Source organism: Paramisgurnus dabryanus, chromosome 15 (genome assembly GCF_030506205.2).
Source record: "Paramisgurnus dabryanus chromosome 15, PD_genome_1.1, whole genome shotgun sequence".
In the NCBI taxonomy this organism is placed as follows: domain Eukaryota; kingdom Metazoa; phylum Chordata; class Actinopteri; order Cypriniformes; family Cobitidae; genus Paramisgurnus; species Paramisgurnus dabryanus.
Genome location: NC_133351.1, coordinates 2,883,084 through 2,896,178, shown reverse-complemented (window position 1 = coordinate 2,896,178; position 13,095 = coordinate 2,883,084). Strand labels below are relative to the sequence as shown.

Sequence of the window (13,095 nt, the reverse complement as noted above, 5' to 3'; positions counted from 1 at the left end):
TAGCCGTGGATTATCCCTTACTTAATACCTCACAGTGAATGTTCCACAAGAGTGCTATAGACAATGATAAGGGGGTTATATCTTTTCTGCATGTGAGTTTTAGTTTGAACCGGTATGTCACACCACACAAAGGACGTACTTAAAGGAACAGTCATATCTGGATTACTAATGGTGCATTCACCCCAACCGCGGTAGAGGCGGCAAAACGCGCTCGCGTAGTTGGACCCTTAAACATTTGAGTTTACATGCTTCATTCATGTGTGAAATTCTAGTCATTCGAGACATTCACGTGGAAATTCGCGTCATGGGAAGGGCTTCTGCGACTTTGCTGAGATTCCACTCGCTTCCTATAATCATGTCACTACTACAGCAAGGTTCTGATTGGTTAACGCCCCGCGGAAATCCGCCGCAGTTTAGATTTTTTAACTTGTGTGTTTCCCGTGGCAATGCTCTATTCGCGCAGAACGCGCCATTCGCATCGCACGTACCACGCCGCAAGATGCCTAATCGTGTCTTTGCATTGACTTAACATGTAAATCACTCGCGCTTGCCGCCTCTACCGCGTCTGGTGTGAACCCTGCATAACTGTGGTGGCCAAAAGGGATTGACATATTTGATAAATAGTTTGCATAAGATGCATTCAGAGTTTGTATGCATGTTGCATCGGTGTGCATGCAGAATGAACTGAAGCTCAGCTTTGAGAAGAATTTTAAAAGATTTGGCAAAAAAATATATATATTTATATATTCAGATATAAAAAATTCCCAGTATGCTGTCGTTTTCCTTTTTTGACAAATTATTTTGGTCAATAGATACCTAAAAATGTTTAACAATATTGTTTAAAGCAACATTGGACACATTGTCATCACTTTTGCCAACAGTGTAAAAAGAAAATGAAATTTTTTTTTGCTACTTTAAATTAAAAATATAAGTCAAACAACTTCTAGTTTTTAAAATTTAAGTAAACTATTCACAGGTCAAAACTTAGAATACTACGTTGAATTTTACTTGCAAAGCCAAGTTGTTTTACAGTGCACTAATTTGTGTTTTATAATTTTATAACTTGGATGATTAACTTATATTAAATTATATTATGTAAAATATTCAGTTTTTTTTAATTTTGGGGGGTTTATTTTAGCAGGAAAGATCACCATCCACTTTGGTTTCAAGTAAAACATTATTCCAACAAGGAACAAAAAAAGGGAAAATTAAAAATTTTGGATGGCTTACATCATGCCTTTGGTTCTGTCAATGCGCTAGCGTTGTAGTCATCGTAGCTCTTATGCATATATTTATTGGATTGTCTGGCGAATTATTAATTCTTTTTGCATTACAGACCACAGGCAATTTGTCCATCAAAACTCTTATCTCAGCGTCTGGACTCTCATGGTTCATATCGTCTTAAAGCCATTATGTCAGTCTGAACCGTTGCCAGGCAAATTACAGCTTCATTCAGCACAACCCAACGCTGCCCGTTTTGGTTCAAGGTCTGGGGGTTCCTTGTTTCCCCCGACACTGACTTGGAACACGCTGTTATATTTCAAGGTGACGGACAAGGTATTATTAGCTGTAAATTGCTATCGCTCCCTCTCTGCACCACCATTTGGCCTTGGTTTATTTGCTGAGTTGGCTAAATTTGTGCTCCCAAGACAGAACGTAGTTTTGCGAATTCCCCCCCTCCTTCTTTCTCGCAGTTTAAATGCAAACAGTGGATGATGTGTCTTCTTGGCTCGGTGTGCTCTAGCGAACTGTACTTCCCCTTTCTCATGTCGCACATCTAGTAGAGGAACGTTCACATGTAAACGAGACATTTGGCAGAAACGAGACACGATGTGAGAATCCTCTCGTGTGTTATTGCACGCGCTTGGCCTTGTTCATGAACCACAAGCAGATTGATTTTTCACGTAAATTGTTTGTTGTTACAGTTTCATTGATAAGACTCAGTGATTCTACATGAAAGAACATTTTTATTTGTGCATCGTTGTATAGATTCTTATGATATTGTACAGTGAATCCAGTAGCTGACTATAGACTAAAGGATCATTGCCAATTTGTGTTGAGTGTTAGCTGACGGCTGAGAGGTACCGCGGGATGTATGTGACTACTTAGTGAAACAAAATCCGCCTGCACTTTGGAGTCTGACCTCACCGAAATCCCTCGCCTGCCACCAGGGAGATTTCTTTACGAAACACTTCTCCACTCTCCATTATGAAATAATCGACTTTCAGTTTATTTAATTGTGTACACTTTATGGATTTACATCTTTTTTGCTTTTCCAACTAACACTGAACAATACTTTTACAATACTACTGCTTTATTTATCTAAGTTAATGTTCATTACAGTATTTACTTATACAAAGTTGTAACTGGTAATGCACAGTGAACTAACTTAAACAATTGCATTGGCATTACCTAACACTAACAAAGATTAATAAATAGGGCTGGGCAAAAAAAAAAAAAAGATTTTTCGATTAATCGTGTTTTTATATGGTTGATTCAAAATCGATTCTCAAAGGCCACAAATTGATTTTTTCATATTTATTTCCGCAAACATTGAACGTAAGATTAACGTTAACCTAATTAATAGTCTTCTTTACTAGATGTCACCCACTTTTTTGCCTTGTGCGATATTACCAAGGAGCAAGAGGCGAGCCTGTCATTCATTCATTCAGTGCTTAAAATGGCGGTTTCGAATTAAAATCAAATTGAATTGTTAGCTTGTAAATCGAAATAAAATCGATCTGGAACATCTGAATCGATACCCAGCCCTATTAATAAATCTTAAACAAACTTCACTGCTTATTGTTAGATCTAAAAATCGACACAGTGCACCTTTAAATAAAATAAGTATGATTGTTACTTTAATATTAATATTATTCTTTCTATTTATTCCATACAAAAAGTTACACAATGTGTCACAATACAAAAAGAATGTTACTAAAACATACTGAAGGAAAGCAATATCTATAACATCTATCACATTGTGTAGACAAGAAATCTTAACCATGGTAAATAACTGCACACATGACCTTTCATTGCTTATTGCTTTAATCAGCATTATCACTAAACAATCTGTTAAGAAAGGAAAATGCCAAAAACTGCCAAGATTTGGGAATGGTTAAAGAGTCTGTGCCAGAGGAAATAAAGCTAAGCAAGTCAAATAAAGGATTCAGCTATTGCAAGAATAAACTTCACTATTATGGGTTATTCATCAGTTTTTTGTGGGACTATAAAAACAACAGCAGCAGCAGCCTTTGAAAAAATCAGAATGATTATTGAAACAGGAAAGACAGCAAAAGAGAGGTAAAGTCACGTACAGAGAGATTCTCATGGCCTGTAGACGTGCCGGTGTTCACATCGAGAATCATGACTCATATGGGAACGAGATACAGTATCTGTCCTGCTCCGGCCAGACCGACCGGCGTGTGCTGCTGTTACTCATGATCCCAAAACTCCCATTCCCAACAAGACTTTTAAAATCTCTGCTGGGATCTGATCCAGATTTCACCGTTTTAACTCATTTACTGTGTTTCCCAGGAAGCACTGTATTAATATTCCTCAAACGTTCTGCATTGGTTATAAAACTCTTGAGTATTAAACTATTCATACTTTGATTTCAATTTACTTTGGGTCTTTAATTTATCACAGTGTAATCATAATTCTGATTTGTTCTGCTTATTAAGCAGTGGCACGAATTCAAAATATGCATTTGTTGCGTCATGTGAACCATGTGCATCATGCGTCTTGTCAATCTCTACTTGCCTGCTGCACACGCATCTAAAGGGTTTATGATCAAAAAGACGCCCACATTCATGAAATACTCACAAGACACTAACAATATGACTACACATGAGATCAAGCGAGTATCTGGCAAACGTGAGCGTCCCTTTTTTCATAAACTCTGCAGCAGGCACTTACTTTGGCAAGAAGCATGATGCACATAAGTTCACATAATCCGCTGAACACATATTTTCACATGAAGATCCACCCACATGATGGGCTTCGCATCGTGCACCCTCAAAATGAAGTCACCAGCCACCACTGTTATTAACATTACATGTTACAGGTGAGTTCATTTGTGTGTATGTGCTGTATGTGTGTATTTTTATCTGTTGTCCATTTGTCTGACTCTCAAAGACGGTCAAGGTCGCTGTGTCTGAGTCGGTCAGTGTTTTGAGAATCGAAGAGACCGTCTTATCAGTTGCTTCACTTCATTTCAATTATTATTATTTCCTTCCATTTCTGTGATAAGTTTTAGCGCCTGCCTGTCTGTGCTACCACTGCCCACCGCTGATAAAGAAACAGAGTCTCTCTCTCTCTCTCTCTCTCTCTCTCTCTCTCTCTCTCTCTCTCTCTTTTGCCCCCTTTTCTCTCTGTCTGTCTCTGGTCAGTGCTATAGTGAAGTGTTCGGATGAAAGGATTTCTGTTCTGATCTTGAATTTTCTCTGCTGCTTGTTTGAACTTGCAGTGTAAACTTGCAGTATGAACACAGCAGATTAGAGTTGATAAAAGAGATTGGGATTAACTGTGTGTGTGCGTGTTAGGGTTAGGGTGGTCAGGATTATTGGTGTGTTAGTTGCAGTTAATTGGAAATCACCCCAGTGTTCTACGTCACGAACATCCAACCAATCACATCAACACAGTTAAACGAGTGGATCAGTAGTTCGAGCCATAAATATTATGAACTGTATGGATGCTGCACAGACTCGACACTGAAATAATTGCAGCACAGCTTTAGCTCTACTTTGTGAAAGCTGTAACCTGTTAAAGGGGACATACCATGAAAATCTGCCTTTTTTATGTTTAAGTGCTATAATTGGGTCCCCAGTGCTTCTGACAAGCATTTGGACGGGACTAAATTTACTGAGAAGCTCTGATAAAAGTGGCTTTACCCCACCTCCCTGTGTAAAACTAATCCCGTCCAAAAAGTACTTTAGTGTCTGGAACTGCAGAATGCGGCATCTATGTACATATATATATATCTATGGTGTGAGCTAGTGCGATTAAGTGGAGGCGGAGACTAATTTGCATATTCATAGTTCCATGTAAACTAAGTGTGGCAAGGGTGTAGATTAACTTTCAAGCTGTCTTAAAGATCACATTCTTTCTGATCACATTTTTTTTTAAACCCTAGTTAGTGTGTAATGTTGCTGTTAGAGCATAAATAATACCTACAAAATTAAAAAGTTCAAAGTTCACTGCCAGGCGATATATTTTCTTTAACAGAATTCACCTTTTAAAGCCTACAGCAAACGGCCGGTTTGGACTTCAGTCCTCTACTTCCTGCTTTAATGACGTCACTAGAACAGTTTTTTGACTAAACTCCGCCCACAGGAATAGCTAACGGCAAGCTAAGCTGCTATTGAATCACAACACACTAAACAAACTACACAATCAGAACTCTTTACGTATTTCTGAAGGAGGGACGTCATAGGACAAGGAAGACATCAGCCTGTTTTAAGGACAGTGAAAACAGCGCTATACAGATTGTGTGAAAAATACCGTGTTTTTTTACATGTAAAACATGAACACATGTTATACTGCTTACAAAAACACAGAAAGAACGAGACCTTTAAGGCAATAAGAAATTACTGTCACAAGAAAAACTTTTACATATGCTGTTTCGATGCTCAAATATGAGTTTTAAGTGATAAAATGATCGACTACAGGGGAATTTAAAGATCAGTTTCAGAGATGAAAATGATGTTTGTGTATCATGAAGCTCTGCCTCATTTCAAATGTTCAGTGTTGTGTGACTGCTGCTGGTGTGTGGATGTAATGTGAGACGTATCTGTAGCATCTTTCATTCTTCACTCAGCATAAAATAATTTCACTCGATCAGGTTTTGTTAGTGAACGACACTCTTTTTTTAATATTAAACTCTCTCTATCACTCTTTTTGGTCCTGCCCTAAGCTGTTGGCGTTTTGTGGGAGAATTTTTTTACATTATTGCCACAGTAATTGACCTCAACCCTCACCCCGGATTTCCACCGACTGCGGAACGGCTGCGGATCCGCTGCGGAACGGCGGCGGAGTCAATCGGTTTCCATTCAAGTCAATGGGCCCTATCTTGCACCCAGCGCAATTGACTTTGTCAGTGACGCATGTATCATTCGTATTTTGCGCCGGCGCACAGCGGGGTTTTTCCCTCCACAGATGCACGTCAGCAAACTAGGGAATGAACTTGCGCTCCCTGGGCGGTTCAGCGCAAAAAGGAGGCGTGTTGCGGCGCAAACCATCTCTTATGCTATTTTGCAGTTTCAAAAAACAATTGCGCTACTAACCAAAAAAAACTAGTCTAAAGTCAGTGGCGCGTTGCGCGTGGTTCATTATGCTATTTTAAGGGCGCATGCTTGACCATAATGTATAGCGTGCACAACGCGCATACACTTTGCTTATCTAATCTACACAGATGCAACAGTTATTTTTGCAAATCATAAATTGTTACACTTAAAAATATTAATACACGAGATAAGGGGAATCATAGTGGTGAGCATTGTGGTGATATTTTTTATTTATTCTCATGCAAATAACGATTAAAATATTTTCATAACTTTGTTGTGTGGCTGTATTACGTTTATTTTATGTAAATAATAGTTAAAATGTTTTCATAAGAAACCTTAATGTATATGAACTTGATTTGTAAGAGTACTTTGGGGTTGGACCTTGCTTGCGTTTCTTGGGTCCGATTTCAAAGCCCCCAAACCTTTTCAGCGGTGAGGGTGGACGCAGCGATGTCCTCTGCTGGCGTCAAGTCCTGAGGCAGATCCACCTCCCGTTACACGGCGTGCCCGATTTATGCTGGCAAGCGTGGGATTCCCCCGTACAAGAACGTGGGTCTCCTCGGCTGTAAACCGCTCCTGGCGTGCGCCTGGTAAATCCGTCATAATAATAGCAACCCGCCATGGAACTTGCGCCCTTGCGTTTAAAGGGAATGTTGGCTAGCGTTCTGATTGGTTTATTTGACGTTACGCCCAAACCACACCTATGAATAATGAACCTACTTCAGACCAACCTTTTATTGATTTGCGCCCGGCGCAAGAGTTATTTCTCACGCCGGGAAAATAGCAACAGCGCCCAAGATCCGCCCACAAAGTCACTTGCGCGTTGCGCTTCGCACTTGCGTTTCAGATCGTTAAAATAGAGCCCAATGTGTGTATTTCCACTGACTGCGCTCCGAATCTGTCACAGCTCCGGCCATCCGCAGCCCTCCGGCACAAATACGCAGAGCTTCTATTTTTGACGGATGCCGGACAGCTCCGCAGGGCGGAGCCATGACTTTATCGCGTCATCATACCTGAATTCATGAGAACTCGTGTTTTTTATTAAATCTTTGCAATACAAACATTACAAAAACACACAAATAAAGTCATTAATACAGAAACAACAAATAATAGACAAGAACAGAGCCAGGGGGAGTTTCAAATAAATACATTAAAGATAGAGCATATATAAATGTTTTAGCAGCCTTCTTATTTTTTGAATTTTGGATGGATTTGATGTACTGCTCTGTCTACGCGAGATCTCGTGTTGTGATCTGGGCTGGTTTGTAAAAACGTCATAATTCAACGGCATAATGGGCAGAGACAGAACTAGGTATCGCGCGATCATCACGTGAATTTGCGAGACCTCATGGGTCCTCGTCACTTCAGCACGCAGCCGCTCTGCAACAAAAACGGAACTGGTGGGTATTGGCGGACGGCAAAGTGCGGAGACGTAACGCAGCGGAGCTGATCTGCAGCCGCTCCGCAGTCGGTGGAAATCCGTGGTTATTTTTAGTTCTTCCTGAAAATGTTAAAGGTGGGGTGTGTACATTTTAGCGGCAATTTTAATTTAAAAACGCATAGAGAAGCTACAGTAGCCACCACAGGACAAACATGTCGTTGTCTGGGACAATTTAGGGACAAAATGCGCTCTACATCAGTTTGTCTATTTAGGGCTACTATAGAAAGATGGCGACTTCCATGTAAGGTGTATGTAGATATATATATTAAATTGTATTTACAGATTGTATGTCTGTGTTTATGTACTGTAAGTGGGCATGTTATATGATTATTTATTTTCTTTCTTGTTCTTTGCCTTTCTAATTCTGTAATAATTAGTTGCCTGTATTATGATGTGTTCTGAGATCATTCAATAAAAAACGTACACTGAATTATTCTTGAATTATTCTTAACTTTTCCTGGAAGGATGAACGTATTTTCCAACCCGTAGCCTGTAAAGTCTGTGATGTATATTTGTAGCAAAAGCCAACAATACATTGGGCAAAATTATCGATTTTTCTTTTATGCCAAAATCATTAGCATTTTAAGTAAAGATCATGTTCCATAAAGATATTTTGTACATTTCTTACCGTTAATATATCACAACTTTATTTTTATGAGTGGGTGCAGTTTCTACGGACTTCATTTGGATAACTTTAAATACGATTTTATCAATATTTAAAAAAATAAAATTGCACTGTCAGATTTCAAATTTTCAGTTAATGTCCTATTCTAACAAACCATACATCAATGAAAAGCTTATTTGTTCAACTTTTATTAAATAATAAGCAAAAAAATTGACCCTTATGTTTTTTGCTGTAAGGTTACAATTATTGTTATTATCTTAAATTTTTTTAAATGTAAGTTAGAAAAAATAGTAAAGCACTTTATAATTTTTTATTCCCATGCCCAATTACAGTTAGTTACTTGCAGTCCTTTATAGAAAGATATGTTTTTTTATAGTTGAATTTTACATTCGATTCATTTCTCGAGAAGTTGTCCCGGCTCAGATTTGGGTATTAGGGATGGGCATGATTAATCGACGATCGATAATTGATCGTTAAGAATTTAGTCGATGACGTTAATTTGTTATTGATTAATCGAATACTTTTTTATCTAATGCAGGTTGCGTTGCCTAGCGAAGCGTGTGTCTTGAAGCAATTAAATGAATTTCACTGTGTGGTAGCAATTCAACATTTTACCACCAGGGTGCAACATTTGACACCATACTTCGTTATCTGTGACCTTCCGTTTTGATTTAAAAAAAATAATCATGAAGAGGTCATGATTTTTAGGAACAAATGAAGTCTCTGTTTAAGAAATGCGGCTCGCAGCTGCAGGTTCCGCTGCTTTAGAGCACCGCATATTCAAGCGCATATATGTTCCGTTTGTCTAACTAAATGTAGTTTAACTGTTTGCCACAAGTTGATCTTGTAATAAAGGTCTCATGGAGGAGAACACGCTGTATTTTTGTATTCAACATTTTTGAATTATAAAAGTTAAGTAATAATTTTTTTATGATAAAAATATTAATGACTAATCGATAGTCGATCGTTAATTCTCCCGACAATCGACTAAAAATTTTTTATCGAATGCCCATCCCTATTGGGTATAGAAGCACAAATTCAATTTGACATTCATCAAGCTGTTCAAAATAATGAAATGTTGTGAACTTTCTGAAAAGGAAAGAGTCCACAATGCTGGATGATTTTTGAGACAAATAATCAGGTGATTAAATTTGTTAAGCACTGAATGTTTTTGCATCTTGATTTCAGAATATACAGCAAGTTAAACATCCTTTGACAACAGTGGATTGTTTTGTTTTTTTGCAATGGACTACACCCAGCAAGTGATAGTCGTCTTTTTAGGTTAACTATAGACCCGGCTATGAGTAACCCACTTTTAGCCAAAATAAACTTGAATATGGTTACATGTCAGTTTTGCCAAAATAGCTTGAGATGTCTGATATCCCATCAACAGAGATTACAAGCTGTTTGATTTCATGAATTGATTAATTTTATGTTACTTAGTTTTGAGCTACGGTTAGACATCTATTATTTTCAAATTTTGCCCTGTTTAACTTAGACATCTGGACTGTTTTTGAGCAGCAGTCTTTTAAAGGGGACATTTCACGACTTTTTAAAAATGTTAAATAAATCTTTGGTTTCCCCCGAGTACATATTTGAAGTTTTAGCTCAAAGTATCATATAGTTAATTTATTATAAGATGTTAAAATTGACACTTTGTAGGTGTGAGCAAAAATTTGCCGTTTTTGTGTGTGTCCTTTTAAATGCAAATGAGCTGATCTCTGCACTAAATGGCAGTGGCGTGGTTGGATAGTGCAGATTAAGGGGTGGTGTTATCCCCTTCTGACATCACAAGGGGAGCCAAATTTCAATGACCTATTTTTTCACATAATATGTCCACTTTAAACACAAATCTGCTTGGTGGGCATGCTTAGTCGGCTCTGAATAAGGATCTTCCTATATGTGGTGCATGTTTTCTGCACACGTCTTGCTCTGTGTAAAGTCATTTTAAAATGAAAGTCTCATGTCAGATCCCACAAGTAATAGAAGTTTATATACTCCGTGTTTAGGGGTCCAGTCACACCTTTAAATCTCATTTTCTTACTCTTTCCATCTTCTGTTCATTCTTTATCCACATCTTATTTCTCCAGTTGATTTCTGCTACATCCATAAATCCTAATAAGTCCAGAATCTCCTTCTGCCGTCCTTCGGCTCTAAATTTGAACTGTGTCATGAATCAATTTGTCAACATTTAGTACGGGTGCGCAGGTGAAGAACAGCGTCTTTCTATGTTCAAGTGATGAAATTCGTATGAATACACTTCACAGAAGTTGTTTTGGAGTGTGATTAGGAATCCGAATCAATGCGTTCTCTCAGTGGCAAATTTCTGCGCTCTAAATATGTCTTGCCCCGAAGGGCTCGGTTAACCCTACAACACCAGGGTTGTAATGTGACCAAATAACCCTTAATGTTCAACAAGCCAAAAATAGTCTTTGCCATTTATAACAGAGGACAGTTTATTGCGGCGTCCACATCGAGCCTTGTCCAGGGAAGTAATACATTTTGCTACGAGTTAACGTTGTAGCCTTTTTTACCTCCCTGCTGTTCTGACTTTCCTCCTTTATGTGGCTATTTTATCAAGGGTTTTTATTGGAATTGAGAGCAGGACAAAAACACTCGGGAGATCCAAGGCCAAAGGAGGATGGGTCTGAGAATCAAAGGACAAGAATCACCAGAGACTCGCACAGACATTGTCCCTGACAAGACCACATACTCGACGCTTATTGACTATTTTAAGGAGCAGACGTTATTGTAAATCTAGGCTTTGATCCGCCGAACATCACGGCCGCAGCTGTTTATTAATAAAAACGTCATTCGGAGAAGCATCGGATCTGAAGACGTACGCAGGAGATCCAGCTTGAAAAGTGCAATATGAATTTCCATGCCAGAAGAGTCACGCTGCCTGCTATTACACCTCTCTGCCTACAGAAAAGGGTACGAAAATGCCTTACAAAATGTATGAATACGTTTTTTTGTGATTGTTAGTAATGGGATGTAGTCGTCATATTAAGCAACCTTAAACAATAAGATACTATATGTTCTCATTGGAGCAGCTGCAAGTTGCAATGAGGTAGAAACTTTTGGCTGCTTTTCAATTTTTCCTGTATTTTTCTCATTAAATTCTCACCTCACTGGAATTACAGTATGAAGAAAAAAGACAGCTGCAAAATCTGGGTTTATTTAGTAAGAGTCAGTGGTTTCTAATGTGACATGGACTACCAGTATTTGATTTAAATTTGGTTTCTCAAAGGCATTTTGAGGTTATGTAAAACGAGTTAATATTATTTACGTCTGTTTTAATTTATCCACAAAAACTTAATTTCTATCATGAACTCAACACTTAGTTTGCACCAGATATAGTCTTTATCTTTTTTAAGCAGACAGTAAAGGAAAAGCAACAAACATTTATGCACGTGGCTAATGCTTTGATCTAAAGTGACTTGCAGTTCATTCAAAATATACATTTCTTTTAACACTATGTGTGTTTCATTTAGCAGCTATAATGAAGGTTATGAGAAAATTGTAGTGAGGATACTTTAACTATATATAAACCCAAACGGTTGTGGGTTCGATATACTGATGTGCTGATATACCAACGTGATCTAATGAGAATACGTGTGTTTGTACCAATCGTACATTTACTTTATTTACTTACGTTTCATTTCATTATCATTATATACCTGAGGCTTTATTGTAACACTGTGTGCCAACTAACCCCGCTGTGTAAAAAATGTTTTTAATCCCATTCCCAGCTATCAGTTACGAGGAGTTGATGACATGTTTTACAATGGGGTTATGTTTTATGTAACAAGACCGTGATTAAAATAATATAAGGATGGATTTGGTGACTTACACAACCAGCTCAGAAATAAAAAAATAAAAAACATAAGATGAGGAAATGAAAAGTTTGGTTCCTAAACGCAAAAAAAAAAACATTTTGACAAATTTGGGTAAAAATGTGTTTTCTATACCAAGAAAGTGAGAAGATGAACACCACTATTTTCTGTTACAAAGTATCACATAGCGTCTTTAGGTTATAATAACATTAAAAATTCAAATTCATAATTTGATTTTCAAAGATTTATATAAAAACGTATTATAAAATTTATTATAAAAACTGATTCTTTTTTCTGCAAGTTTGTATTTTCAAAATGCTATAAATCTAATGAATCAATATATAAATGTGCATTCATGTTATATTCATTTAGTTGACTAGTGGTATACACTGATTAAAAAAATAAACATTAATGGCATTAATCAAAACACCTTGTCATATTAGGAACACTGTCATTGCTGCTGTTATCCTTACCATGGGTTCACACCAGCCGCGTTTGAGGTGTCAAATTCGCGTCTACCACATCTAGTTTGCCCCTTGAACATTTTGAGGTTACTCGCTTCACTCGCGCATGAAATACTAGTCATCGAAACATTCAAGCGGAAATTCGCGTCATGGGAGGGGCTTCTGTGACTCCGCTCGCTTCCTGTAATCACATCACTACTAGAGCAAGCTCCTGATAATTTTTTCCGCCAACGTTAAAATTTTTAAACTTGCGCGTTTGCCGCGGCAATGCTCAATCCGTGCCATTCGGCCAAGCTAAACGCGCGAATGATGGCGAAATCGCATCTACCGTGCCACGCTAAGCAACTCATTCGCGCCATGAGACCTCCAGACGCGCGTCAAAGCGTCTTCACATTGACTTCACATTGAAATCACTCGCGCTTGACGCATCTACTGCGGCTGGTGT

The 13,095-nt window shown here is 38.1% G+C and overlaps 1 protein-coding gene across 2 annotated transcripts in view; it reads left to right on the top strand.

Annotated features, from left to right (window-relative positions):
• The window catches only part of grb14 (growth factor receptor-bound protein 14), an 83,573-nt gene that overhangs the window by 28,525 nt on the left and 41,953 nt on the right, over window positions 1-13,095 (top strand). Inside the window, exon 1 of one of the 2 annotated variants that reach the window (XM_073811924.1) lies at window positions 10,933-11,284. The exons of the other annotated variant lie outside the window; for it this stretch is intronic. Coding sequence (XP_073668025.1) covers window positions 11,222-11,284 — 63 coding nt within the window. The 5' untranslated portion in view covers window positions 10,933-11,221. Of the gene's footprint in view, window positions 1-10,932; window positions 11,285-13,095 lie in introns of those variants that run through there. 2 annotated transcript variants of the gene reach the window in all.